Genomic DNA, 25,742 nt, shown 5'->3' on the forward strand with positions numbered 1-25,742 from the left:
AGTACATACTTCTTAACATCACCCCGCATACCTGGCCAGTAGAGCCGCTTCTGTAAGCGCCCAAGTGTCTTGGTTACACCCAAGTGATCATGGAAGTATTTCAGCAGAGTGCCCCTCAATGCTTCTGGCCTATAGAACCGTAGATCCTTGTGTGGAGGAAGCCGGCAGGAAGTCCTCTTGTCCATAAAGTAAACCAGCCCGTCCTGAATACAGAAGTCTGGTGAATCCACACAGGAGCCGCTCTCCAAGTCAGTATATATTGATGAGATGACTTTGTCAGCCTGCTGGAGCGACTGAAGTCTAGTCTTCCAACACCATTAGTGGCTGGTGCCTTAGGTTTAATGAGCCAACTGTAGCGTAAGGTGGTAACAGGTCTACAGGTCCCGAAGGGTCACTGGTAGGGTTTTGCGAGAGAGCATCCGTAACTAGATTGGCCGAGCCGGGTCTATGGACAACCTCAAAGTCAAAGTCCTGCAGCCGCAAGCACCATCGAGACAGTCATCCTAGGGAGAAGGTCTTGTCATCAACCACCTCAAGCTATTGTGGTCCGTCACAGAGCCTGCAATGTACGGACGAAAATGTTCCGGAGCGCAAATTACCCCCAGGCACTCCTTCTCTGAAGTGGAATATGGGCGTTCCGATTTGTGCAGGGTACTGCTTGCAAAAGCGACAGCCCTCTCCAAGCCATCCTCACCAGTCTGGGTCAATGCGACACCAAGGCCCACATCACAGGCATCCGTGTGTACTGCAGAAGGCTTCTCAAAGTCAGGGAAAATTACTACTGGGGCACTGATTAGCTGTTGTTTTAAATAATCAAAAGACAACTGGCATTCAGTGGACCACACAAATGGGGCATCCTCCGTCATGAGGGCAATCATCGGCTCGGCAATACGGGCGTACCCTGAGATGAACCTATGGTAGTAACTCATAATTCCTAGGAATTGTAGCACATTTTTAACTGTCTTCGGTGTGGGAAACTGTTTAATCGCAGCCACCTTACCCTCGTCAGGGCCAAGGCCTTCTGGTGTCACCAGGAAACCCAAGTAGCGTAACTTTGGTGTACAAAAATGGCATTTAGCCAGTTTCAAGTAAAGGCCTGCATCTGCCAAACGCCCTAACACACTGGCGAGGTCTTCCAGGTGCTGGTCGAAGGTCAGTGAGGCGACCACAGTGTCGTCCAGATACACCATACAGCAATTGTGGGTGAGCCCTGCCAATACAGTATTCATCAATCTGTGAAATGTTGCAGGTGCATTTGATAACCCAAAAGGCATAACTTTAAACTGATAGAGCCCTTTGTGTGACACGAAAGCTGTCTTTGGTTTTGCGTCTGGGGCCACTGACATTTGCCAGTAACCCCGTGCAGGGTCCAGCGTGGAAATAAATTTACCACGTGCCAAAAAATCCAGAGAGTCATCCACTCTTGGAAGTGGGTAGGAGTCCTTCACTGTATATTTGTTCACTTTCCTAAAGTCTACAAAAAATCTTGGATCTGCGCCTGGCTTTTCGACTATCACAATTGGAGAGGCCCAGGGCCATGAAGCGGGCTCAATAATGCCATCCTCCAACATTCTGGAAATCTGCTCCTCGATAATCTTTCTTTTTGCAGGTGAAGCACGGTAGGGAGGAAGACACACTGGCTTTGCGCCTGTATCCAGGGTCGTCTTCAGTGAAACCTGATTGACGACCACCGTTGCCGTCAGTGGAGTATTCTTTGACCTCATTGGGCTGTTTCGCATCAAATTAACTGTGTGTGAACTCTCTGTCTGTTGTGCACTGGTCCCTGACTCTGTTGTCTGCTTACCTTGATGAGCCCTTTGAAACCTACAAGGCCAAGCACCAGTCCCACCTCTAGTGACCTCAGAAGTACCCGGGGTCTCCTGGCCTACCTTAGAAACTACAGCAACCCCTCTGGCAGCTTCAGCACTACCACTCTGCCTATTCTTCCTACAGTTCCCACAGTTGCGTGTGGTGACCCCCGGAGTCAAACATTTGTAGCAGTGCAGGTCCTGGCGAGGAGGTGTTTTAGTAATGGGGGCTCTACTAGAAGAAACAGGCCCTAATGCAGCATGTAGTTCATGGGCGGTCAGAAGTAGCTCTGTTAAAGTTGTAGGTGCGGTAGCATGACGGGCTAGTCTATACTGATCAGAGACATGCCGGCAGATTACTTCAACCTGTTCTCGCTCAGAGGGCCGTTGCTTTAGTCACTTGAACTCAGTCACTAGGTGAGCTACAAAAGAGGGGAGTGGCTCATTTGAAGTCTGAACTCTGTCTAAAATCCCTCTCCATATTTTCTCTACATTGTCTGTAGGCAGGAATGCCTGTTGAAGGAGATCTGAGAAATGCTCCCATGAGAGTAGGTGTGGCTGCATGGCAGAATAACACTTCTGGGGCTCCTTTCCAAATAACCTTGTCAACTCAAGGAAGAACTGAGTGTCAGATAAACCAAGCGTTGTCTTGTACAAAGAAACAGACTGAAACCATTCTTCTGGGTCAAGAGATTTACCCCCATCAAACATGGGTGGCATAAGTCCAGGGAGATGGGCTGAATGAACAGCAGGTGTCTGTGGATGTAACAGCTCAGTGCAGTTAGTGAGAGTGTGTGTAACAGGGGTTGAGCTAATTACAGGGTAGGCATTAGAGGCTTGTCCCTTTGTCTGTTGGGAAGTCTGATGATCTTGGTTGGTGTGGCTAGCAAGTGTGCACGTTGCAGGGGTTGAGGTAAGTATAGGGTGTGCCCTTGTGTCCTGTCTACGTGAATGCTGAGAGGTCTGATCTTCTAACTGCTGCAGCAAGCTGCGTTGTAAGCCAACAGACATACTAAATGCCTATGTCAGCATGTCTACCTGTCATTGCAACTTATCTACCTGAGCAGCAAGAACGCTGAACTATAAAAGACCCACCATCCAAAATTTCAGGCAAATCCAAACTACCTTCATCATTACCACCCCCATATGTGAATATGTCAAAACACTTAGCCATTGCAAGAGTTGAGTAAGAATCTAGGGTGAAATGTGGTTATACTCTTGCAGAACACCCTATCAATAATTAAATGAGAAGAGAAAAAAAATGCTTAACATTAGTTACATTAACATCAGTAAGAGAATGTATCTCAACGGACAGCAGTGATGATCCTAAGACACATATATAGAAGAAAAAATGTGTGCATGTATATATACATGTATCCCAAAATACCCAGTCACTGCATGTACTCCCAATAGCAACAGATAATGTTAAATCCAACAATAACAGTTTAAATGAATGGGTGTTTACTTTTTTTTTTTTTTTATCAACTGAACACATGCGTATTAAAGACACGGTGCGTTTTTCTCTGCTCACGAAGTGCTGCTTAGCTCGTTTGTCCATAGAATCCAGACACAAAAGTCCTGCCTTGTCCTCACCTCCACTATGCAGGCCAGAAGTAGGCAGAGCTCACTGAGGTGTGTCGAATCAGAAACGTGCCTTTCCTTTTCCAAAGTCCTGCCTTGCATGCACGGGTCTCTGATGATGCCGCTGCACACAATCTCTCACAGCAAAGTCACACAAACAAAAGTCACAAAAAGGTCTCTTTTTTTAAAGTAAGAACTCGGAAACATGCAGAAAAACAGTGAGGAAAATTCCCTTCGAAAAACGTAGACGGCAACACTTAGAAAACCTATAGTGGCAAAAAAAATGAAAATTATCCCATGGTGGGCTTTCTCCTCCAACGCAGTAGTGAGATTTCGGTGGTTGCTAGTTTATCCCACCAGGATGCTCGGCAGCTAACTAAAAGTCCAGTATGAATGAAACTTCGCTTACAGTTCACTTGCCTTATCAGCATCGAGTACGAAAGCCACATTTAAAGTTCACTCACTCTCTCTGGTGTCCAAACTTTTCTTTCCAAGTATGTTCATTCACAGTTCGGGCGCCAATTGTAAGGATCTGGCTAGATCCTCACATGTTTCTCAGGAAAGTTAATATAACTCAGCTGGACACAGAGTGAAAGTGCTGTTCTCCATTTATTACACGAAGGATACCATAGGTTTATGCAGGGTTACAGGTCAGTCATTAGAGAGGATTAACCGAGTGAAACATCCCAAAAATGGTACCTTACATGAGACCGCGTGTCAGCACACAATGTGGAGATCACGGAGAGAGAGAGCAGGGTGGCGACCATGCCCCCTGACCCCACATGACATCATCATAGACGATCATTACAAAGTGTACAGAATATTGAAATGAATTCTAAATTCTGAATTCTACAGAATTCTGAGTGCTGAGGTATGTTGAATTCTGAATTCTGAATTCTACAATTTCACTTATTGTTCAGTGATAACTGCAGTGTCCCCAAATCTGTGTTGAAGACTGCAGCCAAGTGACCAGCTGATTGATTTAGCGAGAGGCGAGACGAGACGAACCGAGACGAGACGAGACCTCCTCAAAAGGTAAAGCTGCCGAACATAACTTTAATCATTTTCTTTTTCTTCAACTCCCTCTGAGAAAATGTCCAGTTCGGACAGAGCCGGTATTCCTCTGCACTCTTTTCCAACGTCCTTAATCCTAAAACACTAAAAACACCAGAGTAAGGTGAGGAAGGCTGAGTAAACTGTAACGCGCATAAGGTTATTATAGTTTTGCATTTTTCATTAGTTTTTATTTTTATTTAGTTTTGACTTTATGTTTTCAAATTTGCAAAATCTGTCAAGTGTATATTTTATATATATTTGTTATATGATATTATTTCTGTTAGTAAGTGGACAAGGAGTTTTTTTTATTTCCATTAGAATGTGGAGAAATACATGAATGACATTGTTTTGTTGTTCTTTTGCAAACCTGTCACTCCTCACATCCAATATGGTGTATAATGAGAAAATACGACTGTGTCCCAAACCACACCTCTAATCATTTAGATCACAACAAATATATGAATATTTAATCAGATTCATGTGGAAGATAGCAGAAATGATTCCATGCGTTTTCAGTGTTAAACAACGCGACGATTTATCTAGAATAAATTCCGGCAATAATTAGTTTCAGAGATACGCTCGTTTTAATTACACAGATCGTCACTTCTGATTGGTTCGTTATCGGTAAACACGGTTCATTTTCTCGGCGTGTTTTAGCCGTGCGTGTTCACACACGCTATTCACTTTTCCAGCTGAGAATAAGTGGGTGGAGTTTATCCACATGAAAGGGGGCGGAGTTTGTGTGAGGTATGCCGCTCCGTCAGACTGATGGAAAATTCCATCTTTATACCCCGTCTCCATCAGTAAGAGTCATCAGTGATATCATGCTGTATAAACACCTCAGTAACTAACACTGTGTACTTCTTATTCCAGAGGAAGTGAGGATACTGTTTACAACCTTGCTCTGGGATGTAGTGCGTGTGTGTGTGTGTGTGTGTGTGTGTGTGTGTGTCTGTGTGTCTGTGTGTGTGTGTGCATTTCTTATTGTTGAAGACAGTTTTAATTTGAGAAAGGAAAAGAGACAAAAGGGAAAGTTTATCGCATGACAGTATTATGTGTGTGTATGCGTGTGTGTGTGTGCGTGTGTGTGTGCATGAACACGTTTTTCTATTTACACACCCTTTGAGGACTGAGCTAGGACGCTGTTGGATAAGTGATTCATATCTGAGTCGTTGAGGAGTCCTGACTCACATCATCCTTGCTGTATTATCAGTGACTTCATACGAAGGTTGTTGCCCCACAGGCAGTTAGAAACTCCGATCTCAGCTTAAACGACAAACTCTAACGGAGCACGACACACATCAGGCCCTGGTTATGACTCTGATATGATGCTGTTGCTAATAAATCTTTTATCTATTTTTTTTTAAATTAACATTGAACATTATATTTGTCAGAATACTTTGCGGTGGGATTTTGGGATTCAATCTGCAGCCTAATAAAATTAGTCGGTATTACTGAACGGCTCATTAGAGTTTGCTGGCAGGCGAGAAGGAAATTTCGGATCTGGATCACCTAAGAGGTGCCAGGTTCGGCTCACTAGCGTTTCAGCGTGAAACCTTTTGGAAGAGTTCAGGATCTTTCTGAAGAACCGTGGTGCGTGCCACAGAGATTGTTCAAGGATGGACACAGGATGGTGGTCGGAGATGTATATAAATCTACACATCACAAATGGAGATTTGTAAATACTAGATAAGTGAACTAGGTACTAGATAAGCAAACTAGGTACTAGAGAAGTGAACCAGGTACTAGAGAAGTGAACCAGGTACTAGAGAAGTGAACCAGACACTAGAAAAATGAACTAGATACTAGAAAAGCAGACTAGATACTAGAACTAGATACTAGATAAGTGAACCAGGTACAAGAACTAGGTACTAGAAAAGTAAACTAGATAAGTGAATTAGGTACTAGATGAGTGAATTACATTTATATTTATTCATTTAACAGACGATTTTATCCAAAGCGACTTACAAATGAGGAAATACAAGCAAAGCAATCTATCAAGCAGAGAACAGTACAAGTAGAGTTACTGTACAAGATGTTTAATTGAGTTCCAGAAGAAGCAATGTGCACAGAGTAGAGGTGTAATGTATCATTTAAAAATAATTATTATTTTAGGGGTTAGTTAGGTGTTGACGGAAGAGGTGGGTCTTTAGCTGTTTTTTGAAGATGGAGAGACTCTGCAGTCCAGATAGTGGTTGGAAGTTCATTCCACCACTGAGGAACAGTTAGTGTGAAGTTTCTGGAAAGGGATCTTGAGACACACAGTATAGGAATTACTAAGCGTCGGTCATCAATTGATCACAGATTGCGTGAGGGAACGTGAGCCTTCCGGAGAGAGTTGAGGTAGGGGGCGCTGTTCCAGACAAGGTCTTGTAGGTGAGTATCAAGGGCTTGAATTTGATGCAGGCGGCTACAGGAAGCCAGTGGAGGGAGATGAAGAGGGGTGTGACATGGGTTCTCTTGGGCTGGTTGAAGACGAGGCGTGCTGCTGCATTCTGAATCATCTGCAGGGGTTTGATGGAGCTGGCTGGGAGACCCGAAAGTACAGGGTGGACAGGGTGCTAGTCCATCGCAGGCTCATTCCCCCAGACTAAACTAATTTATTCACTTTAACACGATCCTTTGGTCAACTTCTATATTCACTTTTGATTCCTTCATGTTGTTGCTGTTGTTGTCTTACAAAATTCTTATGTTACTAAAATCATTGTTCTGTTCTACATACGTTCATCTGAACAGACAGCGAGAGACAGACAGAATTACAGACAATGACCTGTGTGAGAAGAGAGAGACACACAGAGAGATAGACACACAGACAGAGAGATAGACATGCAGACAGAGATGGACACACAGACAGACTGACAGAGATAGACACACAGACTGACAGAGATGGACACACAGACCGAGAGAGATAGACACACAGACAGAGAGATGGACACACAGACAGAGAGATAGAGACACAGACAGTATTTTTGTCTGTATAAAACTAATGTCCATCCATCCATTCATCTTCTACCTTATCTTACTCTATCTTCTATAGTATCTTATCTTCTATAGTATCTTATCTTAGTATATCTTCTATCTATCTTACTCCTTCTTCAGGTTCACGGGGAACCTGGAGCCAATCCCAGGGAGCATGGGGCACAAGGCGGGGTACACCCTGGACAGGGTGCCAGTCCATCGCAGGGCACAATCACATACCCATTCAGACACTACAGACACGCCAATCATGCATGTCTTTGGACTGGGGGAGGAAACTCCCGCAGCATGGGGAGAACATGCAAACTCCACACACACGGTCCCAGCGGGAATCGAACCCCGGACCTGTGAGGCGAACGTGCTAACAACTAAGCCACCGTGCTACAGATTCATATCATGAATTCATTCATCATCATTCCCAAAACAAAACAATGGAAACATAATGATCTGTGTAGAAATTCCCCCGACCTGATCTGGGGCTCTGTAGATCACAGCGGCTCGGGACTGGTGTTGTCCCACAGCTACTGCCCAATTCTTCTAAACTGGTATAGCGTGATCATGTAACCGTATACAGTACTGCTTGAAAGTTTGTGAACCCTTTAGAATTTCCTCCATAGAATTTCAGCTTCAATCCTCGACGTTCACATACTTTTGCCGCTGGCAGATATGTCACATTGGATCATTTTCCTCAATAAATAAATGACCAAGTGTAATATTTATGTTTAATTGGGTTCTCTTTATCTACGTTTAGGACCTGTGTGAAAATCTGACAATGAAAAGACTTCAGTTTCAGTGGCGTTTATTTTTGATAATATTTAGGAGGATTTGTGAGTCACTGCTAGTTTCATATCAGTTAAACCACGTAAACAGTAAACATCACCCATGTGACAGTTTGTGTTCTTTCTGTTTGTTTTTGTCTCTTTCTCTTTGTGCAGTGTGGCCGAGTACCTCGGGTTCTGAGTCACCATGAGCTGGAGCTTCTTAACCCGCCTCTTACAGGAAATTCACAACCACTCGACATTCGTGGGGAAAATGTGGCTCACGGTCCTCGTGGTGTTCCGGATCGTTCTCACTGCCGTTGGCGGCGAGTCCATCTACTATGATGAGCAGAACAAGTTTGCCTGCAACACAAAACAGCCGGGCTGTGAGAACATGTGCTACGATACCTTCGCGCCGCTTTCGCATGTCCGCTTCTGGGTATTCCATATCATTCTGGTGTCCACGCCCTCTGTGATGTACCTCGGCTATGCCGTCAACAAGATTGCACGGTTGGAGGAAGGCAAAGAGGGCGTGGTTAGGAAATCTTCCAAGAGCAGAAAGTTTGACCTGGACAGACGTCAGAACCGAGGTCTGGAGGACGCCGAAGAGGACCAGGAGGAAGATCCGATGCTTTACGACGTGACCGTCGAAACGGAAATCCAGAACGACAGTACACCTTCGGGTGCGACGGGAAGTGGTACGAAAGCGCGACACGACGGCCGGCAGCGAATCCAGCAAGACGGATTGATGACGGTTTACGTCATCCAGCTGGTCGTTCGGTCCGCTTTAGAAATATGCTTCCTGATCAGTCAGTACGCACTTTATGGTTTTGCCGTCCCGGGTCATTACATGTGCTCGAGCAAACCGTGCCCTCACGTCGTGGATTGTTTTATCTCACGTCCGTCCGAGAAGACGATCTTTTTGTTTATCATGTACGTGGTGACCATACTCTGCTTGCTGCTCAACGTCTGGGAGATGCACCATCTTGGACTGGGCACCATGTTCAACCTCCTGCTGGCCAGAAAGCGGCATGACGGCCCGGACGACGACCTCGCTGCGTGCGAGGATAACGGACGAGGAGGACTCGGCGGGTACACGCCGTCCCAGACGTCTCCTTCGGCGCCGCCGGACTACGACATCGCTGTGATGGCGGAAACGCCATTTAAACAAAAGGAGGAGGAGGAGGAGGCGTCACCCAGGGAGCATCAGCAACAGTACGGAAGCACAGAAGACGACTTCGTCCAGGTCCAGAAACCAGAGGAAAAGAACAGAAAGGCAAAGCAACAGCATGACCAGAGGAAACAACGTGAACGTGAACGAAACAAGCGAAACAGAAGCAGAGGGGCTCGAGGAGGCAGCTGTGCCAGCAACAGCAAGTCGGACGAAGGGAAGCCATCTGTTTGGATCTGAGACGCAAACGGAGGAGATCCAAACGCCCCAACACCAAAGCTGAACTCGTATCACTGAGTCTGAGACCTGTACAGAGGATTATCGGTAAAGACAGTAAACCTGTATCCGCAGGCCTCGTAAACACAGCCGGTGAAAGAAACATGCAGAGAACGTTTATGTTGTTTTTGTTTTCTTTTGCTGTCTCAGGAGAAGAGCAGCAGCATGCGCACACACAGCATTCACACGCTGCTAGCACGAGGACTTCTTGTTATTGATTCTTTCTGTTAAAGCTGAGTTGCTGCTGTTCTTGTTTTCTTCTTCTCATTTGTTTGTGCTGCTATTACGCGCCTGTAAGTTCTTGTAATATTTTATTTTCTCCTCATTAGGTTTGAAACACGCATTCTTTGTCAGAAAGTTCCTTGTTCAGCCCGGAGCAATAAATACTTTATATTTACTGCTTGTAAGTTTTTTTTTTTTTAAATTTCCCCTGACGTGACGTTTCAGTTGACAGCAGGATCATGAATATTAATTTGGTGGCGCAGGGAGCCGGTGGCTGATTGGCCGAGGCGACACAGCACCGTCAAGGCGACCGGCACACTTTTTTAGCTAAAAGTATAAGTTAACGTTAGTTCTCATGATTTGTGGGCGGGGCTAGGTCTGAACACGATTGTCACTAATCAAACGCCGTGGTTTCGGACCGATCTCATCTAAGAGATTAGAGAACAGGTGCACACATTAGGTGAACGGACCAATCACTGGACAAGTAACTCGGGTGAAGTTTCCTTAACAGCAACCTCCGTGCATGTTTCAGATAAAACATTCAATCCACATCTACATCACGTATAGCGCGATGCTCAAATATATCTCTGAAATATCTGGAACGTTCCGTACGTCATGACAGGAGGTCGCGCCGTCTGAATTTTCTGAAGATCATGTGACGAAGAAAAGTAAAGTTGTTTACTCGTGTTTTGTTTTTCTACATTTATGATTGATAGTGTAATAGTGACTGACGAGGTCACTTTGAAAGTACAAAATACTAAATAATCTTTTTATTGAATTATCAGAACGTCCTCTCATTAGCATGGAAGCTAGTTAACAACATGCGTGTATTTCCTCAATACTGTGCTTAAAAACTCAACCCTGTTACTCGTTTAAGTGCAAAAAGGCAGTAATGAAAACGTGTAAGAAATGTGAAGGGTTAAAACATTTACTGAACAATTAATTAAATGTTTTATCCGATTTATTCTATACAGGACAGTTAGCTTGTACGGTTACAGTATTCGCCCCTCAGTGTTATTCAGCGAGTGCGCATGCTCCGTTCCGCCAGGGGGCGCTCCACACTAACCCACTACTACATTATGCTACACTGCACCTTGTCGAGGCTCAATCCCAAATCAATCTCTCTTCCCTATCTTCACGCGCTACATGAAGTCTGCAGTAACGGTTTCCGCACCCTACCTAGTGCACTAGATGTGTGATTTTGGGATTGAACCGCGGAGGACATTTCGGAGGGGATTTTGAAAAGCTTGTATGTTTATGGAGCTTTGTTCAGGAAGTTAAACGCTTTAACTGGTTTAGCGTTAAATGGTTTAAACCGCGATTTATTTTCTGTTATTTCCGTCTCTTCCTGTAATTACAGCGTTCTTGTAAAAGGTGAGAGCGAGTTTGGTGATATTCTTTACATTTGCGTCGCAAAATAAGCGGCGTTTTAGCTAACAGAGCTAGCGGCTACACATCGGAGGAACCATAACAAACAGCTAATAATACTAATAATAAGCAATAATAATGATAAATAAGAGTTATTAACCGTGTTTAAGAATGCATTGTGTGTTATCGGTTAACTCCTGAAAGTTTAATGCACTGTTTTCTGTTCATGTGATTTTTCTCCGCGTGCATGGGAAGTGTTTATACTGCACGTGCACTTTAGATAGAACAGCTGTTTATCAGAATGTAATATGATTATTATTTACATTTATATTTATTCATTTAACAGACGATTTTATCCAAAGCGACTTACAAATGAGGAAATACAAGCAAAGTGATCTATCAAGCAGAGAACAGTACAAGTAGTGTCACTGTGCAAGATGTTTAATTGTGTAAACCTGTGTGTGTGTGTGTGTGTGTGTGTGTGTGTGAGAGAGAGAGAGAGAGAGAGAGAGAGAGAGAGTGGAGTGTGCATGTTCTCCCCGTGCTGTGGGGGTTTCCTCCGGGTACTCCGGTTTCCTCCCCCAGTCCAAACACATGCGTGTCTGTAGTGTATGAATGAGTGTGTGAGTGTGTATGTGAGTGTGCCCTGTGATGGACTGGCACCCTGCCCAGGGTGTACCCCGCCTCGTGCCCCATGCTCCCTGGGATAGACTCCAGGTTCCCCCCGTGACCCTGAAAAGGAGTAAGAGGTATTAGTTTAATCGGGATTAGTTTTCCAGACATGTGAAGCTCTGTTTTGTCGGGATTGGTTTCCCATGTGGAGGTGTGTAGTGTAATTATTCCTGTGGTATCTCTGGGATTTGATTCCAAATTCGTCGTGTCTGTGATGGAAAACTAATCCCGTCTGAATAGTACTCAGATCTCTCCCTCACTTTAGATCAGGAGTTCCTAAAGTTTCCGAGTCGGACTGTACACTGTTTAGCAGACGTCTAGAGTAGATTTGTACCCAGGAGCTGCTGCTCATGCCGTCTCGGGGAATTTATTTTTCTCTCTCACCGCTGTCACCTCTGGGATCGGAATGTACGTCTGTATTTCTGTAAATCTGCTCTGAGAGTTTTTATTTTAAACAGTTTGTCTGACTGTACAAGGCCAGAGTCATGTCTCCCTGTCTATAGAACATTGTGAATCACTTTATGGGGCTGTCTGATTATTCATACAAATCAGTCTGTGTATGAGGTCCTCGTCCGTCTGTCTGTCTGTTTGTTTGTTTGTTTGTTTGTTTGTTTATGGAGCACGTGATAGTGTTTCAGACTAATGCAGAACTCAGCACCTATAAATGACAGTAAAACTGTGTGTTCATGTGTGTATGATTGTGTCTCTGAGCAGGTGAAGTGTAATGCAGCGTGCGGTAGCAGTGCGTGAGCCGCTAGGTGCTCTCATGCCTGGGCCCCGCCCGCTGGAGGGGAAGTCCTTTTACCTGGATGAGGTGAAGAGTCACTCGTGTGGTGTCCTCACCAAGCTCATCATCCGCCTCGGAGGGGTAAACATCACTTCCTGTACTAATCAGGGCTGCGATGTGAGGCAATATATATGATATAATGTACAGAAACGGGATACTATACGATACTAAATAATATAACATAAATAATATATCCTCGACCCCTAGATAGGGGACAGAGTGCGCACTTACTAAATCATATAGTGATGCAATAGGATTTAAACGATACAGTATGATATAATACGATACGATACGACATGATAAAATATGATCTGGTAGGTTATGTCTGTGTCACATCCCCAATACAGTGACATGGGTTTATATCCTCGACCCCTAGATAGGGGACAGAGTGCGCACTCCGGCGCAGTATCTCAAGGATCTTTTTATTTTCCAACTTTTCTTTTTATTTCTGTTGTTTGTACAGAACGTCGAGAGTTTCCTCTACAAGGACGTGAACGTCGTCATCACGGGAAACAGGGACGCCCTGACTGACATCACGGCCTCGTCGAAAAAGGTCAAAGGTCACGATGTGGCTCAGCGCCCGGGAACCCCGAGAGCCCCGGTGAGCGTGGATTAACTTGTTACACACAGGAGACTAGTCATTTGGATCAAATGACGAATCGGTTGTTCAGAACGAGTTGTGATGAATCACATGCTGCCAAGTGATTCATGAGTTGAATTCGACACATTTCTGTGTGCAGGTGTGCGGAAGCCGAGGAAAAGCCTTGTTGGAGAAAGCCATCCGCAATAATGTACGCAAACGTTGCTTTTAGACATTAAGTACTACTCCAGTGTGTGTGTGTGTGTGTGTGTGTGTTAAACTTGTAAATAATAAATACTAGTGTGTGTTGTGGTGTGTAATGGTTTCAGGAGCAGTTTCAGGGTGGTGCGTTATCCAGTGCTGCTCGCTACTGGGGGGTGAAGATCGTGTCTGTAGACCGTATCCTTTTATTACACCAAATTTATATATTATATACATACTATTTATAATTTTTATATATATATATATATATAATATATATACACACACACACACGTGCGCATACTTGTGTATATAAATCAACGTTGCAGTGTGTTTATAGTGATGGTAGGTGGAGCTGTTTGAACGTCTGATATAAAACAGTCTCGCGCGGACACACACACACACACACACACACACACACACAGTGCCCTGTATGATGTTTCTCTTTAACTCAGTTAATAACTCAGAGTTTATGAAGGTTGTAGAGGAGCTGAGCTCACACCGCTCCACTCACACACACCGCAGGAGAGAGGTACTGCTCAGTCTCTCACACACACACACACACACACACACACACACACACACACACACACACACACACACACACACTTACTTATTTACTTGCTTATAAAATGTCTGTTTTTCTTTAAGAATTGTCTTTAATCTTAATTTTTTTTAAATGTATATTTCCTTGTGTATATAAAAGTTTTTTATTTATGCCTTTGTTTACTTTTCCCTCATGGGTCTTAGTTTGTTGTTTTTAATGCTATATTGCATTATTTAAAAATGTTTAATAACTGTGTGTGTTATAAAGGAGAAGAATTCGAGTGAATGTGCGAGTGTACGTGTCGTCAAAGGTACTGAGGGCATCTGTTGTTGTTATTGTTTATTATTATTATTATTATTATTATTATTATTAGCATTTTTGTCTGTAGGTGTGAGTGTACAGTTTAAAGCATTTCTTCTCTGTGTGTGTGTGTGTGTGTGTGTGTGTGTGTGTGTGTGTGTGTGTGTGTGTGTGTGTGTGTGGTTGTAAATATTACCCATGATGCAGCTGGCAGCCTGAAGGTGGACTTTGTAAAGGTGGAGGACTCGAGCAGGTGAGCGCTCGCTCCACTAACACACCGCGTCTCCTGTAGAGAGAGAAACACACACCAGACACACGTACAATAAACACCAGTGCCTGCAGTTACAGTATAAATAGTGGCGATGCAACTCTTCAGGAGAATGCCCGTTCACCAAAAGGTATATTGAACTGTAGGGGTTGCTAATATCGGTTGTGTGTGCGTCTGTGGGCGAATCCTCTGGTTTCATTTCTTGGTCTTTTTTGGGACTGTGGAAGCCACGGTCATGGTCTCTGCAGTGTACAATAAAGGTGTGCCGTTCTGGGGTTTTTTTTTAATCCGGTCTCATCTCCCAAGGGTCGCATTTCACTTAATTGAACAGCATTAAAGCTCCATTCGCTTCATTGGGTAAGACAGACGAGCGCTCCGGTGAGGACGAACCCCCCACATGAGGCCTTTTGGGGTAAATGGGTATCTGTTTCACCCCCTGCTACGCCACGGTGTTAACGGAAGCTATTCTTCACCGTTATTAGCTAACGACGTGCTATCGTGTACGAAGGCGTGTTCGCGTCCGTTTCAGACGTGTACACCGCACTGGATTCGAGTTGATGTTAACCATTAAATAAAACTTTCACATCTTAAAGATTGTTCGCTCGTTCTGATACGTTACCGTTTCTACAGTAACAGCTCGTTCGCGGGGACGATTTAAAAAAAAAAAAAAAGAATCGTCAATGTTTTGTAAGGAGGCGTTTATTTATTTATTTATTGTTTACGGAAGGAGTCTACAGTGTGAAAAGTCGGCGTCTTTTGAGTAAGTGCACATGCGATGCTTTTGCTCACAGGAAGTACAGGCCGCTGCATGGCCAGCGTCTGGATTTCCCCATGCTGAGCTACACAAGAAGATTCAGCCCTTTTGAAAGCCCTGCCCCAGTGCACCCTGGGAAGACGAAAGCAGACGAGCTCGGCAAAGATCAATCCGGGTAAATATTTATGAAGAAATAAAGCACAACGTTGAAATTCCTCATTGTTCTTCTTATGTATAATTCTGTAAAAACGAGTTAGTTCCTGTTCTCACTTACGTCATCGCAGCTATAAACGTTCTTCCCTCCCCCGACCCTCTCTCTCGACGCTAATAGGACAACCGCAGTCCTCTCTCCTGAAGATGTCGGAAGACTCTGTTCCAGCCGTACCTCTGATTTCCTTAATTGTACATCACGGTAATTTTTCTTTCTTTCCTCACAGAAAAAGCGAGGCACGGACCCACAGTCAGGAAAAACCCTCGGCAAATCCTTCCCCTAAAATGTCGCGCAAGAAGAGGAGCTCGGGCTTCTGCGAGTGCTGCCAGATAAAGTACAAGCATCAGGACGAGGTGAGCGCTCGTCACACCGCCCACGAGTCGTGTAAATGACGTAAAGGAAGTGTTGAACGCTGACGCGTAACGAAGGTAAACGCTGTGAAGCTATTTCGGATTAACCCTAATCTCGTGTTTTATTGCTGTTCTCGGATGTAAGTGGTAAAGGCGGGGCTTTAACTTTGACATAACAAAGGGGGAAAAGAGGTTTCAGGAATGAGATGAGCAGGAAGTGCTGTTTGTGCTTCTTTTTCTGCAGTCACATGGTGAAGGAGGGCTCTCAGAAGTTTAAGTTTTTCAATATTTAGGCACAACTACTAACTAACGATGGTTCTAACCCTGGCCCCGCCCTCACTTTCTTTTTCAAGTAATAAAAATCCATCAAAATGTTGACATTTAGTTTAGTTTATGATGTAAATGTAATCATTCGTGCAGTAGAGCGTGACTCAGTCCGTGTCCTCCATGCGGGTTTGTTTGACTAGCACTTGCAGTCGGATGTTCATCGGCGCTTTGCGGAGGACGTGAATAACTACGCCGTGGTGGATCAGCTGGTGGTTGCCATGGAAGCTGTTTTCTCGGGATGTAAAGTTCCGCAGCTTGACGTGCTAACGACGAGGTGAGGCGAGCTTTTTTTTTTTTTTCTTCCCACCCCTCAGTACTGTAAAGATTGTCTGTAAAGGTATCTCAACCGTTTTTTTTTTCTTTCCTCAGGTTGTCGAGCGGCTCCGTGGCGACGCCGTCTGAAACGGTGCGATGGCGTAAAAGTGAAACAGGACCCGCAAGCAGCCTGGAAAGCCGACAAGAACGTGTTCGTGACTCCCCGGTTCTCCATCAGGAGCCTCAGGAACCTCGTGTAGATGCCCCTCCTCACACTTCCTCAGCGAACAAACTAAATTCAACTACAAACCACGAAACCTGTATTCCCAGTCCTCACCCACAGGACGCTCTTATTCCAGGCAGTGACCCTCTCGAGCACGCTCCTCCTTCTCCAGATGTTCACGAACCAAATGCTCCAGAGGAGCTTGCAGAAACCCGCCCGAGAGCTTTACCGGTCCGAGAAACATCACTAAACGAACAACGAGGTTCGTCAACTCCCAAGCGGCATCAAGATGACGATACCGTGCATGATCTAGCTGCATGTGCACGGGTAACTGAAAGGGAACGGGAACCCCTGGTAGATCCCACCTCTTGCTCTCCATCCTTCTGCTCCCTGCCATCGACCGCAACATTTTCAGAAGGTGTGAACCCCAGGAAGCGCAGCAGATCCTTTACCCTCAGCCCAAAGGCCTCAAAGATGAGGCGGACTAACCTGTGGTCTGATCCAACCTCTCAGAACTGTGGTGTTAACGTCAGTTTCGACGATGTACACAGACACGTGATCAGCGGACGCACAGAGGCTAATGACGTTATTGCACATAAGCTCGAAACCGCAGAAAAACCATCACTTGTCACCACGGTAACTCCAGAGGATCACTGGTCTTTCCAGAACGATCAGCAGGTCTCTGAAACGTATCCAGACGCCGCCGCCCGTGACGTCTCGTCGGAACTCGGTCCTCCTCAGCTGTACCCTTTCTTCCACGACGACGTCTACCAAAATCAGCTGCCGTTCCTTGACCCTCCTCAACTCGCCCCTAGTGTTCCCTTTCCTTCTGCGCATACGACCTCCAGCGCTTCTCTCCCGTCTCCGTCTCTTTCGTCCATCCGCATCGAGTCCGCGCTTGTCCCGGACACGTTTTCCCCCGCTTCTTCCGAATCGGGTTGGGATTCCGGCCTCCTGTCGCGGTTCGCGCCGCCAGTTCACCTCCAGCCCAAAGGGGGACGCTGTGAGCTGGACTTGGGTTTGCTTCTGCAAAGTTCGTGTGCCGGGACGCAGGACGGAAGCTACGCGTCACACCTGTGTTCCGTGTTGCAGCCCGCCGCTGCTGTCGGAGATCCGAATACCATCTACTGGCCGATGGAGACCGTGGACAGGCGGATAATTCAGAGCCTGGGAGTGTAGATGGAGCGCAGTAATAATAATGATCCAAATCCTGCTGACAGATTTGCAGAGCAGCAGCACTTAGGACACGTTAGACTCTCCTGGGGGCGTAAACATGTTTGCTAGGTTCAAGGTCTGCTTTGTAAACAACCACCACACCGAAGGTTCTTGACGGCTGTAGGTGTACAGCGCGCTACGTCGCACTCCGTCGAGTCATAGCTTAGGTTTGCTTCACGTTGTGTTAGCATGTGAAGTGTCGTGATCACCTCAAAGCATTTATACTCGAGAGCATTATCATGCTAGCTAGCACATAACTCGGGCGTTATTGAGCGTTAGCGTAGACTGTTCAGGAATACGCTCTCCACATCTTCTCTGCCTTTTGGTCATCATAAAACCTCTTTTCACAAGCAGCGCCGGGAGAGCGCGTATTTAATGAAGTACCGCTGTAGGGGGGGAGGGGGGCGTCAGGCAATTAGCTTAAGTGCTGCACCTGGACGTGTTCCCGCTAATACGGTAGTGGATAAAGTGAAGTGGAGTCAGTGCTGGACTCCTGGACAGGGCAGAGCGGAACGGTGACCGGAGAATACGTCGGCGTAAATGCACCGGATTTTTGAGGAACTTTTTTTTATGAAGTTCTACACACAGTCTTTTAAAAATACTACTACTATTTTTTTTTTTGTTTGTTTGTTTGTTGTTTTTTTGCTGTCAATCAAAAGTATTTACACAAACACTTTGGCCGCAGGCGTGAAATAAACATCTGCCGAATCGTTTCTGAGCTTTTAAAAGTGAGACGCTTTTCTTTCTTAAGCTGAATCCACCACGCTGAAGGAGCAGGACCACTCGTCACGCGTCTCAACACCTCCGTCTGTTTTTACTTTTTTAAACTCCACATCATGTCTTTTGGTTTATTTTGATTCATTTAGTTAGAAATTTTATTTTATTTCTTTTTGTCTGGGAATCTTTTATGATGTTCACTACAACCTAAACCTGGGTTGCTTTTATGAATTAAAAAAAAATCTGCTCAGTAAAAGTGTGTAGCGTGACTCACTCACTAAGCCGCTGGCTTGAGGTGTGTGTGTGTGTGTGTGTGTGTGTGTGTGTGTGAGAGAGAGAGAGAGACAGACCGACCGGATCAACCAGAGGTCACACATCTACATTACAGTAAGAAATTGATTATTTATTTAGATTTAAGTTTCGACTGTTTGACTGTTCATTTCCCAGAAGGAAGTCATCCTCGGAATGAAGCGCTCTACATGCGGTTCTACATGGAACCTTTTAAGAGTTCCACTTAAAGTCCCCCTTCACGCAAACCTGCCGTATCTTTGTGAACTAGTTATACAGAGCGTTTAAATGTTTTAACAAGAGCCTTTCACTGACGCATGGAGAACCTCTGATGGTCTCCAGCTGCTGCTGTAGAGCAAGACACGCCCCTAGGGGGCGGGGCATTTCGGTTCTGTAGATGAACGTGAAGTTTTGACTGGGGCCGATGTAATGAATATGAGAATATTTCTGTTGATGTACTATGATTTGGTCTCTCTAACACTTGGGGACAGGTACACAAGCTCAAACAGATTTTGATTTCAGGGACACTTGGGGGTGGGGGGGGGGGGGGGGCGGGGGGAGTGGAATTCTGATTTGAAGAGCAGGGGTGCCAAAAGTTCTGAAACGTAGTAGTTTTGAGTATTAAATGTGCAAATCAGGACCGCCCCCACCCCTACTCTCATCCAGCAGGTATCCTGGTGTGGCGTGGCCTAAATTTGCATACTGCACCGTGATTGGCTGTTTTATTTTATGACGCAACAACACCAGGGTTCTTCAAAAGTATTTGAACCCGAACCCACTGTATAAAGTCTGAGTTGTAGATGTTTATTCACGTCGCATCCCACCGTCGATAACCACCGCACCCTGTTGTTAATCTAGTTATGTCTTCGGCGAGGGAGCGGAGCGGCCGCTGGCCGAGTGAAGGGCGTCACACACCTGTCCAGCCTCGTTAGGCTCCCTCAGACGGGCACTACGGTTCAGTGTGTACATTCTCTCACCTCTCATCAGTCCAGCTCTTTTAATAAGCTTTAATGTCCTAGTCAGCGGGTCTCGCTAGTCACTATTATAATATAATAATAATAATAATAATAATAATAATAATAATAATTAATACTGAATCTCCCAGCTAGCATTGGAGCTAGTAAGCGATACACTTTGATGTAAATTCTGATCTGAAAGTCTCGCGCGTTTAAATAATCGGAGTCTGATCGCAGTGGGTGGAGTTGAGAAGGAGAAGCGCTCGAGGAGGGAAAATGAGCGCCGCAGTGAGAAGCTCCGCCCCACCCGGTTGATGTCAACCAATCAGAAGGCGCTGTTTCTGTAGGGCAGCGCCGCGCTCGTGGAGCGGGTTTGTGATTAGTGATGACCGCACGTGAGGGAGTGAGTGAGTGCATGCGGGTGTTTTTTTTTTACTGCAGAGCCAGCGCGCGCGCCGTGAACTCGGTACCGTGCGCAGGTTTTCCTCTTCCTCGCGCATTAGTTACGATGAATTAATAAAGCGTCGCGCGCGGCACGTCTCGGTCCCGAGTGTGTGTGATTTCTGTATTTGATTTTTGTTCGCTTTCTAACGCGGATTTGTCCTTGCGGTTCCATGCCCGCGCGCAGTATGTGAATGCCATGCGGGCGGCGCGGTGCCTCCTCCTGTGGGCTGCGGTCTCCGTTACAGGTAGGAACCCGACCGGACCGGACCGGAGAGGGGGGGGGGGGTTCTTTAATTCTTTATTAATTTCACTCCTCCGTTTTTCCCTTCTGCGGAAAGTTGATCCACACGCGCGCTGAGATTTTACGGTTTAAACGGAAATAAAGATAAATAGGGCTCCGGTGTGGATGGTCGCGTGCGCTGAGCACTGACCGGGTGTGTGTGTGTGTGTGTGTGTTTAAACGGCTTAATCAGGCTGGAGCACCGCATCGCGGCAATGGCGAGAGAGAGAAGGAGGAGGAGGGGGGATCGGGAACGGTGACGGCGACGGGCGCGCGCTTCGTGAAGAAGAGATCACGCGGCCGCAGCGGCTCCAGCAGCGCGCGGATCCCGAGGGCGGCGAGCTCGCGCACGGTCGCCTGGATACCAGAGTGAAGACTGAGGACGCCGACGCGCTTCACGTGAGTGACGTTTCGTCCTATTTCGTTCTCTAAACTAAACGAAGCGTTTATCTAATAATAGTGAGCAGTATTTTTGGGGGGCGGGGGAGGGTGGGGTGGACACCGAGATTCAGTTGTTGCCTAAACAGTCACAGGAAAACTTTAGGCCGAGGGACTGAAGAGTGATTTGTAGTGTCACTCATGATGTGTAGGTTTTGATGACGGATAATGTTTGATTCTCTAACTGTAGAAGGAAAGGTCTAGATGAACTATTGAGCGGTAGGGTGGTGGTGCTGCTGCACCTGCCTCTGCCTCTACTGCTGTGACCTGCCTCTGTGACCTGCCTCTGTGACCTGTCTGTCTGCTGCTGCAATGTTTTCTTCTTGCAATCTAAAAACCTCTGGATCAGTTTTGGACCCCCACTTTGTGCAAGTTTAGACAGGTCTTAAGATTAAGCGAGCCGAATTCAGTGAAGATCAGACAAAATTTGTAGGAGATGATGTAGCAGAAAAGAAACCCCTCAGCTTTCTATAAACTCCAAGAGGTGCAGAAAATCTCATTCTGAGAGATCCCGGGAATTTAGAGAGACCGGTTTTTATATTTTGGACACGGTTCAGAAGTTACGAGCACAAACGTACTTCCAAACTTGACCCGATGGTGGCGCTAGAGCGCCTGCAGCACATGGCCCAAGTTTGCTGAGAATGTTCCTTAGACCCTCCCCAATAGGTGTGCCAAATTTCACCATTATTTACCAGACGGTTCCATTGGCTGCCACAGACATGCTATCCAGAAGAGCTCCTTCAGCGCTTGGGTCCCTAATATTATTATTATTATTATTATTATCATCAATGATGGCACTAGACCCAGCTCTTCTTTTTAAATTTTTTTTTTCTCTCTTTCTCTGATACCAATACTGAACCCTCGAGGATCATCTGATCCTGTTAAACCACCAGGGTTTAAAATGTTGTTGTTTTTTCTTCTTGTTGTATAATTTGCGTGACTGTGTTGTGTGCTATAGTTGTGTGCAGCGTACACACGTCATCACGTTCCATTCACGTGTGAGTTCGACGACAGAAAACATCACCATAGCAATGCAGTGGTAATAAAATATGAATAGTAGATGGTTTATTAGGTGTATTGTGTGTAGGAATCGTATCCGTGTTCCCGCTCGTTTCCTACAGCGTATCTGGAAAAACGGCTCGGGTCATGTGACCGACTCCACCCGAACCCCAGACAGGCTATCGTTTATATAGATGCCTTTAAGATGTTAATAATCAGCAGTAGACGATATAGATTTTAGATTTTAAAATGGTGTTGGTGCTGGAGCGCTCGTATAATGTTATTGATATTTTAATAAATATCGTGGTTTTTAACGGACTCTGCTGAAAGTCTCGAGAGCTTTATAGGATCAATACGTCAAGAATATTAACATCGGGTCATGTGTCTCTATCTCTCCCTCTTTCTCTCACACACACACACATACACGGTGTGTATAAAGTAATATTACAGACGGATTAACAGTGGAAATGAACAACAAAAACAATAGGTGTAATATCTCTCAGTAAGGCAGAGCTCGACTCTGATTTGTTGCGTGATAGACTCGCTGACACCCAATCAGTGGACAGAGATTTTGTTAGTGCAGCCTGTGGACATTTAAGCCACACCCCTAATAATAATAATAATAATAATAATAATAATAATAGTCAGCTTCTTGCCATCGTGTGTGTGTAACTCTGCAGGTCCATTAGCTGCTGGCACACTGACAGATTTCCTCGTTAATATTTAAAGTATGAGGGGAGAGTCGGAGTGGGACCATGCGCTAGTCTTTTATTACATCCTCCCTCTTGCTTCTCTTTGCCCTTCCTGACTTATCCCTCGTTTTCCTCATTCGTTTTTCCCCCATCTCCTCTCTTCTTTTCTGTTCCAAAACTATTTCATCCATCTTCATGTTTTTCATGTCCTCCTTCCTAGTTTTTAAAAAAAAATTCTGCTTCTTTCATCTTCCTCATTTCCTCCATCTCAGTTTCATCTCTACCGCCACCTCCAGCTCCATCTCTACCTCCACCTCCATGAGCTCGGTCTAATCGTGTGTTGTGAAAATCAAGCAAATTTTATTCAAACAGTGTAGAGGTGGAGGAGGTAGAGGAGGTGGAGATGGATATAAAGATGGGAGGTAGAGATGGAGGTAGGGAGGGGGTGGAGGTGGAGCTGGATATAGAGGAAGAGCTGGATGTAGAGGTGGGGGAGGGGGTAGTGGTGGAGCCGGATATGGAGATGGAGCTGGATGTAGAGTTGGGGAGGGGGTGGAGGTGGAAGTAGAGGAAGAGATGGAGGAGGAGGTGGTGGTGGATGTAGAGGTAGAAATTGAGGTGGATGTGGAGATGGTGGAGGTGGATGTAGAGGTGGAGGTGGATGTAGAGGTAGAGATGGAGGAGCAGGTGGTGGGGGATGTAGAGATGCAGGTGGTGGTGGAGGATGTAGAGATGGAGGAGGTGATGGAGGAGGTGGTGGTGGAGGTAGAGATGGAGGAGGTGATGGAGGAGGTGGTGGTGGAGGTAGAGATGGAGGAGGTGGATGTAGAGGTAGAGATGGAGGAGGTGGAGGTAGAGATGGAGGTGGAGGAGGAGGTGGTGGATGTAGAGGTAGAGATGGAGATGGAGGAGGGGGTGGTGGTGGATGTAGAGGTAGAGATGGTGGAAGTAGAGGTGGAGGAGGAGGTGGTGGATGTTGAGGTAGAGATGGAGGAGGTGGATGTAGAGGTAGAGATGGAGGAGGAGGTGGTGGATGTAGAGGTAGAGATGGAGATGGAGGAGGAGGAGGTGGTGGTGGATATGGAGATGGAGGAGAAGGAGGTGGTGGATGTAGAGATGGAGATGGAGGAGGAGGAGGAGGTGGTGGATGTAGAGGTAGAGATGGAGGTGGATGTAGAGATGGAGGAGGTGGATGTAGAGATGGAGATGGAGGAGGAGGAGGTGGTGGTGGATGTAGAGGTAGAGATGGAGGAGGAGGAGGTGGTGGATGTAGAGATGGAGATGGAGGAGGAGGAGGAGGTGGTGGTGGATGTAGAGATGGAGATGGAGGAGGAGGTGGTGGTGGATGTAGAGATGGAGGAGGAGGTGGTGGTGGATGTAGAGATGGAGATGGAGGAGGAGGAGGTGGTGGATGTAGAGGTAGAGATGGAGGTGGAGGAGGAGGTGGTGGTGGATGTAGAGATGGAGATGGAGGAGGAGGAGGTGGTGGATGTAGAGATGGAGATGGAGGAGGAGGAGGAGGTGGTGGTGGATGTAGAGATGGAGATGGAGGAGGAGGAGGAGGTGGTGGTGGATGTAGAGATGGAGATGGAGGTGGAGGAGGAGGTGGTGGATGTAGAGGTAGAGATGGAGGAGGAGGAGGTGGTGGATGTAGAGATGGAGATGGAGGAGGTGGTGGTGGATGTAGAGATGCAGGTGGTGGTGGTGGTGGTGGATGTAGAGATGGAGGAGGTGGTGGTGGAGGTAGAGATGGAGGAGGTGGATGTAGAGCTAGAGATGGAGGAGGTGGAGGTAGAGATGGAGGTGGAGGAGGAGGTGGTGGTGGATGTAGAGGTGGAAATGTATCTTAATCTTTACCTCCATTTCTACACTGAATAAGATTTGTGATCTTCACGACATATGATTAGATCAGGCTCAAGGAATCAGCTTCAGATCAATCAATAAAGTTATCTGTACGTGCGAGCGTGCGTGTATGCGTGCGTGTATGCGTGCGTGTATGCGTGCGTGTATGCGTGTGTGTATGCGTGTATGCGTGCGTGTATAGGTGCGTGCGTGTGTGTTGAGGTTGTTGAGGTCAGCTCAATCATAAAAGTTGTGTGAGAGAGAGACAGATGATGATGTTACCTGCAGAGACTGTGTGACGCCACTGGTGCTGTGCCCTTCACTGTGCGCTCCTTCCTCTCCTTCCAAAGTGTGTGTGTGTGTGTGTGTGTGTGTGTGTGGTGCTGTGATGATGCATCACTGTGACCGTGGATACTACTGTGTTATGTTACACACACACACACACACACACACACACACAGAGTTTCTGTTTTCATAGATATATGTTAAGGCTTCCAGCAAACTGTGTAAAAGTAATTGTGTGTGTGTGTGTGTGTGTGTGTGTGTGTGTGTGTGTGTGTGTGTGTGTGTGTGTGTGTGTGTGTTCGTCTCAGCCGGTTCATCTTGCCAAGCTGTCATTCCTGGTGAAGGCATTTGGGACGTCATTCATTTTGGACTTGGAGCTCAACCAGTGAGTACACACACACACACACACACACACACACTTCTCTCTCTTTATTCTTTCCCTCATTGGGAATTTGTAAGTTTTTTAGAATAAAAAACGCGGTCTTGGCTGCGTGACTGAACTCAGTAACGCACACCTACACAAGGTTCTCATGAGGGTGTGTGTGTGTGTGTGTGTGTGTGTGTGTGTGTGTATAAAGCTGCACACAGCCAGTCTTTTATTTACAGCCAGTTTCCCTGCCACTGATGACTTTCACAATGACCTTGAAGGACACACTCCAAAAGATAACTGTGTCAGAGTTCACGTGTTGGTTCCAGCTGATTCACCAGTTCAGAGAGCCAGTAAGGGTGTGTTTAAAGGGAACCCTGGTGTGTACTGCACCTCAGTGTGGTTCTTTAGGCAGAGGAGAACCCTCACTCTGGGCCCTAAAGTGTCTGAGCGAGGCGCAGTCTCACTGTTTCAAAGTGAGAATTCGATTCGACTCTGAATCGACTCGCTGCAGGAAGTGAATCAAAT

The 25,742-nt window shown here is 46.0% G+C and overlaps 3 protein-coding genes across 4 annotated transcripts in view; all 3 read left to right on the forward strand.

Annotated features, from left to right (window-relative positions):
* Positions 1-4,297: 4,297 nt before the first annotated feature.
* LOC108273560 (gap junction gamma-1 protein-like) lies at positions 4,298-10,023 on the forward strand. Its single transcript, XM_017482836.3, has 2 exons — positions 4,298-4,424; positions 8,357-10,023. The coding sequence occupies exon 2, from the start codon at positions 8,388-8,390 to the stop codon at positions 9,588-9,590; it is 1,203 nt and encodes a 400-aa protein (XP_017338325.1). The 5' UTR covers positions 4,298-4,424; positions 8,357-8,387; the 3' UTR covers positions 9,591-10,023.
* A 988-nt stretch (positions 10,024-11,011) lies between these two features.
* dbf4b (DBF4 zinc finger B) lies at positions 11,012-18,873 on the forward strand. The gene is made up of 12 exons (XM_053685231.1): positions 11,012-11,222; positions 12,603-12,756; positions 13,139-13,276; positions 13,416-13,466; positions 13,585-13,654; positions 13,924-13,988; positions 14,271-14,313; positions 14,511-14,556; positions 15,363-15,500; positions 15,763-15,889; positions 16,354-16,487; positions 16,583-18,873. The coding sequence occupies exons 2-12, from the start codon at positions 12,613-12,615 to the stop codon at positions 17,868-17,870; spliced, it is 2,244 nt and encodes a 747-aa protein (XP_053541206.1). The 5' UTR covers positions 11,012-11,222; positions 12,603-12,612; the 3' UTR covers positions 17,871-18,873.
* A 1,387-nt stretch (positions 18,874-20,260) lies between these two features.
* The window catches only part of adam11 (ADAM metallopeptidase domain 11), a 24,537-nt gene continuing 19,055 nt past the window's right edge, over positions 20,261-25,742 (forward strand). For both annotated transcript variants that reach the window (XM_053685159.1, XM_053685160.1), the window contains exons 1-3: positions 20,261-20,556; positions 20,785-20,990; positions 25,156-25,232. In XM_053685159.1, coding sequence (XP_053541134.1) covers positions 20,508-20,556; positions 20,785-20,990; positions 25,156-25,232 — 332 coding nt within the window. In that variant the 5' untranslated portion in view covers positions 20,261-20,507. The remainder of the gene's footprint in view (positions 20,557-20,784; positions 20,991-25,155; positions 25,233-25,742) is intronic.

This window comes from Ictalurus punctatus, chromosome 13 (genome assembly GCF_001660625.3).
Source record: "Ictalurus punctatus breed USDA103 chromosome 13, Coco_2.0, whole genome shotgun sequence".
Taxonomy (NCBI): domain Eukaryota; kingdom Metazoa; phylum Chordata; class Actinopteri; order Siluriformes; family Ictaluridae; genus Ictalurus; species Ictalurus punctatus.

Bases quoted from the DNA above. Each gene is read 5' to 3' on its own strand.
- LOC108273560 (XM_017482836.3), top strand. From the start codon at position 8,388: ATGAGCTGGAGCTTCTTAACCCGCCTCTTACAGGAAATTCACAACCAC.
- dbf4b (XM_053685231.1), top strand. From the start codon at position 12,613: ATGCAGCGTGCGGTAGCAGTGCGTGAGCCGCTAGGTGCTCTCATGCCT. The intron at 13,467-13,584 runs GTACGCAAACGT...TAATGGTTTCAG, and splicing joins AGAAAGCCATCCGCAATAAT to GAGCAGTTTCAGGGTGGTGC. The intron at 15,501-15,762 runs GTAAATATTTAT...CTTTCCTCACAG, and splicing joins CTCGGCAAAGATCAATCCGG to AAAAAGCGAGGCACGGACCC.